This window comes from Gadus morhua, chromosome 8 (assembly GCF_902167405.1).
Source record: "Gadus morhua chromosome 8, gadMor3.0, whole genome shotgun sequence".
In the NCBI taxonomy this organism is placed as follows: Eukaryota; Metazoa; Chordata; class Actinopteri; order Gadiformes; family Gadidae; genus Gadus; species Gadus morhua.
Genome location: NC_044055.1, coordinates 15,307,149 through 15,312,148, shown reverse-complemented (window position 1 = coordinate 15,312,148; position 5,000 = coordinate 15,307,149). Strand labels below are relative to the sequence as shown.

Below are 5,000 nucleotides of genomic sequence, written 5' to 3'. Positions count from 1 at the left end.
AAACTCAGTGATTAAATTCTGCAGATGGATGATGGTGATCCAACCCTCATCTGCAACCCCTCCCCCTAATATCTACATATCTATAAACATTCCTCTCTTTTACACATCCTATAAGTCAATTACTAGAGCTCATCCCCGTCTCTCTCTCTCTCTCTCTCTCTCTCTCCCTCTCTCTCTCTTTATCTCCCTCTCTGTTTATTTCATTGTATCTATGTGTGGTTCTACGAGAGAGCGAGAGGGATAGAGGAAGAGAGATAGAGAGACAGAAAACGTCCTATAAAAGGCCTCAGCTAAGTAGGCATTCGTAACAGACGAATGTTCGACACGTTGAACCCTGCTCGACCACAACACGACAGCCTCCATGGCAGGACAGCCAGTAGACGACAGAGAGGAGGAAAAGAAGGAGGAAGAAGCTGTGAAAGGAAGGAAGTGGAGAGGAGGAAGAGGAGAGGAGGAAGAGGAGCAGGGGAGGAGGCATGGGAGATGAGGAGGGAAGAATGGAAAGAGAGGCAAGGCGAGGTGAAGACAGAAGGGGGAGATTGACCGACCGTGGTACGGGTCTGTTGGAGGGGGGGGGGGGGGGGGGGGAGGTGGTTGTCTCGACGTAAACGAGGGGAGATGAAGTGTGACCGCGGCGTTGGTTGACACCGTCTGGAATCCCCCCGCCCCAGAGGGGTTAATGGGGACCCCCATAAAGACTGGCAGCCCGGGGGGGCTGGGGGTCACTCTCACACACACACACACACTCACACACACAGATTTACAGGTATACAAATAAGTGACTGGCGGTGCAGGTGAAATATGGATCGTAATGGCCGTGTCTCCTCGTTAAAAGGCCTTGCCGCTGATTTACCCTCCAGGGGGATTGTGGGAAGGAACTCGGGGTCGGCGGTTGTATTCCCGGTTGCTGCCGGGACACGCTTTATGTAGTGTGGGTCAGAGTGAGTGTTTGGAGGCAGGTCAGGATCCTGGGTACGGGTCAACCGTCTTTGTTTTAGCAGAGAGGGTCTCAGATACAGCGTTGAACTGCATGGGAATGATTTAGTCGACGTTATTCTAAGTTAATTGATAACGTAGCGTCGAATAGCTTACCGCCCAACAGGGGTTCCTGAGAGGTAGCGTGTAGCATGGCTATATTGTCTGCCAGTAGTAGATCTTTCCACGCGGTGAGGTGGCTTTGCTAATGAGCTGTGGCTGTTTATCACTGTGGCATTCTCGTGTCAGAGCTTTCCCCTTGCTTTGTCTCCAAGTGATTTTCACCGCTTACAGCTGAATTTGTAGTTGTGTTAGCGGTGTTAGCCAAGTGACATGCCGCAGATTTAGCTCCCTGTGGGTCAAGGGTTGCTGTGGTAGACTTGACAACATATCCATTATTCTCTCACCCTCCAAGTGAGCACAATCATATACACAAGACACACAGACACACGCACGTACACGCATACACACACACGCACATGCACAGACAGAAGTTGCATGTGGTGTGACATTACTTTAGTCAATGTGCACCTATTGACTGAGTGTGTGTGTGTCTCGGCCAGGGTTCTGGAGTGTGTGCTTGTTTGTCTTTGTGTGTGTGTTCATGTTTGTGCGTGTGTGTGCGTGTATGTGTTTAATTCTGTGTGTGTGTGTGTGTGTGTGTGTGTGCACACATGTGTGTGGTTTTGTGTGTGTGTGTGTGTGGTTGTGTTTTTGTGTGTGTGTGTGTGTGTGTGTGTGTGTGTGTGTGTGTGTATGTATGTGTGTGTGTCTGTCGAGTGTGTGTTTTTGTGTGTTGTTGTATATGTGTGTGCGTGAACGTCTTTGTGTGTGTGTGTGTTTGTGTGTGTGTGTGTGTGTGTGTGTGTGTGTGTGTGTGTGTGTGTGTGTGTGTGTGCGTGTGTGTGTGTGGCTACCTGAAGCACATGCCGGCCAGCCTCTCCATCTCTGTGTCCATGTGCTCCTGCAGCTCTCCCGGTCTGAGCAGCACCTGGCAGATGGGGCAGACTGGGGCCTGGCTGTCGTACAGGGACATCTTCTTCTTACCTGGGGAACACATGCATGGATAAGTTACAGCACAGTACATCACATTACATGCCGGGACCCCCCTAGAGGTGATCTGATTGGCTAATGGGGGTCGTGGGACATTGTTGACCTGTCAGCTTTCGATATTTGACGATTTATTTTTAACCATGACTGGACTAACACTACTCCTAAAATGACTCCTAACCAGAGATGGACTAACACTACTCATAACGAGGCATTGATTACATCGATGACTGGGACATTTTATCTTGATTTGGTCAAAACTAGTAGATTCAGAAAATGTTCACAGTAAGTAACTTTTGATCAAGAAGTCTAAATAAAATGAACTCACTAACATTTTAGGTTAACCCACCCACGCACATACACGTGCACACACAGGCTCCAGTGTGTGTGTGTGTGTGTGTGTGTCTGCAGGAGACGTGAGTGAAAGCGCCGTGCCGGGGCTGAGGTAATGCTATAGAGTCTGCCAACACTACACTCACTTCATTGTCCTTGATCAGCGGGGCACTGGGTGTGTCTGCGTGAGAGAGCGTGCGTGTGTGGGCTCAGGAGTGTGTGTCTGTGTTTGTGTGCGTATGTGTGTGGGTCGGGGGGGTCTTGGGAGTGTGTGTGTGTGTATGTGTATTAGTGTATGTGTTTGTGTGCATGGGTGTGTCTCTGCATGCTCTTAGATAAATACAACAACTATGGCACAATAAATGTGTAGTTGATTTGCGTTGAGTAAGGTTGTGTGTGTGTGCGTGTGCGTGTGAGTGCCGTAGTAGTACGTGGTCAGAAGCACACGTCGTAGCGTCCGTGTTAAAATAGCCTCTATTGAAAGACTGGCTCCACGAAGACCTTTAATGGCTGAAGAGGCTTCCTGCTCTCCACCAATCAAATGGTTTTATTTATAGTCCCAGAACAATAGGCCCCGCCCTTCCTGGACGTCCTGTTTACACTGTTGTCTGTCGCCAGGGTAACCAGGTAGGCTGGACTCCACGTCACTGCCATGTCTGTCCCCTGTTTCTGTCTGAGATTCTTTCTATTTTAGTCTCTCCCGTTCTCTCTCTCTCTCTCTCTCTCTCTCTCTCTCTCTCTCTCTCTCTCTCTCTCTCCCTCTCTCTCTCTCCCTCTCTCTCTCTCTCTCTCTCTCTCTCTCTCTCTCTCTCTCTCTCTCTCTCCCTCTCTCTCTCTCCCTCTCTCTCTCTCCCCCCTCTCTCTCTCTCTCTCTCTCTCTCTCTCTCTCTCTCTCTCTCTCTCTCTCTCTCTCTCTCTCTCTCTCTCTCTCTCTCTCTCTCTCTCTCTCTCTCTCTCTCATCCACACACACACACACACACACACACACACACACACACACACACACACATCCACACACAATCACTGACACACCCTCATAAAAACAAATGAGCCCGTAGATAGAGCTGGATGATTCCGGGTACAGAAAATAAAAGTCCCGTGCCGTGTTTTACTCCTCCTCACAGCTGTAATTACGTCCTTTAAATCTGCAAATCTTTGTTGTGCTAATTAGTCGCTCCTGATCGTTAACTCAAAACACACCATGAAATGAAGATGTCACTCTCTGAACCTGAAGAAACACAAACAGGTATGCAAATGTCTCCCCTGCCTCTCCTCCTCTCCCTCTCCACCATTTCTCCCTCCCTTTCTCTCCCACTTTCTCTCCCTCTCCCCCCGTCCCTCCACTCTCTCCTCCTCTACCCCCCTCCCAGTCTCCCTGAGATCCTTTTCCCTCTCCGCACTCCCTCTCACTCTCCCCCCCCCCCACCCCATCTCTCTCTTCCCTTCTCCCCTCCTCTGGCCCCACTCCCCCCTCCTCCGCCCCCCTCCCGGAGAGCGTGCCGGTGCATACCGCGCACCGCATTCCTCCTCCGTTGCAGGAGCGCAACGCCGGCCACTTTAAGTGACTTTGAAAAATAGGTAATCGATTACAATTTCACCTGTCTCACAGCCCCCCCTCCCCCTCCTTCTCCTCCTCCTTCTCGTCGTCGTCCTCCTCCTCCTCCTCCTCCTCCTCCTCCTCCTCCTCCTCCTCCTCCTCCTCTCGCCCCCGACCATCCAGCTCCTCCTCTTCTGTCGACCCTCTCCTCCATCTTCTCATGCTCTTACTCTCTCTTCTTTTTCTTCTCTTCTCATCCAAAGTGCTTTTCCAACCCCATCCTCTCCCTGTCGTCATCCCTCGCCCATGCAGATAACACCTGTTATTGTCTCTCCATCTCTCTCTCTCTCTCTCTCTCTCTCTCTCTCTCTCTCTCTCTCTCTCTCCCTCTCTCCGTTCTCCTCTCTCACGTTATTCTCCCTCTCCCTCCGTTCTCCCCTCTCTCTCTCTTTGCTCTCTGTATCTCCCTCTAATCATCCTCCGCTCTTTCTGCCTCTCCTGCTCCTGGTATCCATTTATTTGTCTCCCGCCCCTCCTCCTCCCCGTCCGTCTCTCCCTCTTCTGTTTTCATCATCCAGGTTTTCAATTTTGTATTTCATCATTCTCCATCCTTTTTCAATTCACCGTTTCATTCCTTCTTTTTAATGGATCATCCTGTCTCTCGTTCCTTCTGTTTAGGATTTAACACACATTCACCTCTTACTATCTCCCTCTCGCTCTCCATCTCTCTCTCCCCAGCTCTCTCTGTCCCCGTGTGTGTGTGTGCTTGTGTGTGTGCATGCGTGCAAATGTGTGTGTGTCTAGAGGTGGTCATCTTCCCTGCTTTGACAAGATAATGGAGATGCTCCTCTGACCACCTGAAGCAGACAACAAAGAAACTGTCACACACATACGCAAACACACTTACACACAACCACTCCTGTTTTATTATTCTTTCAAATGAAAATGCAGGCAATTAGACAGGCAAGCAGGGAATTGCGTGTGGATGTAAATGTGGGCGTGTGTGTGTTTGTGCGTGTTCAATTGGGTGTGTGAGTGATGTACTCTCTGCCAAACAGTGTAAAGGAAAACATGGTCCAAATTCTCACTTCAACAATCTGTCAG

General features: G+C 50.0%; 1 protein-coding gene across 4 annotated transcripts in view; it reads right to left on the bottom strand.

Moving 5' to 3' along the window:
• Positions 1-2,137, bottom strand: part of rnf220a (ring finger protein 220a) — a 37,583-nt gene extending 35,446 nt beyond the window's left edge. For 2 of the 4 annotated variants that reach the window (XM_030363467.1, XM_030363469.1), the window contains exon 1: positions 1,893-2,047. In XM_030363467.1, coding sequence (XP_030219327.1) covers positions 1,893-2,035 — 143 coding nt within the window. In that variant the 5' untranslated portion in view covers positions 2,036-2,047. Of the gene's footprint in view, positions 1-1,892 lie in introns of all 4 variants that reach the window. The other 2 variants (XM_030363466.1, XM_030363465.1) reach the window with 2 other exon arrangements.
• Positions 2,138-5,000: the final 2,863 nt, after the last annotated feature.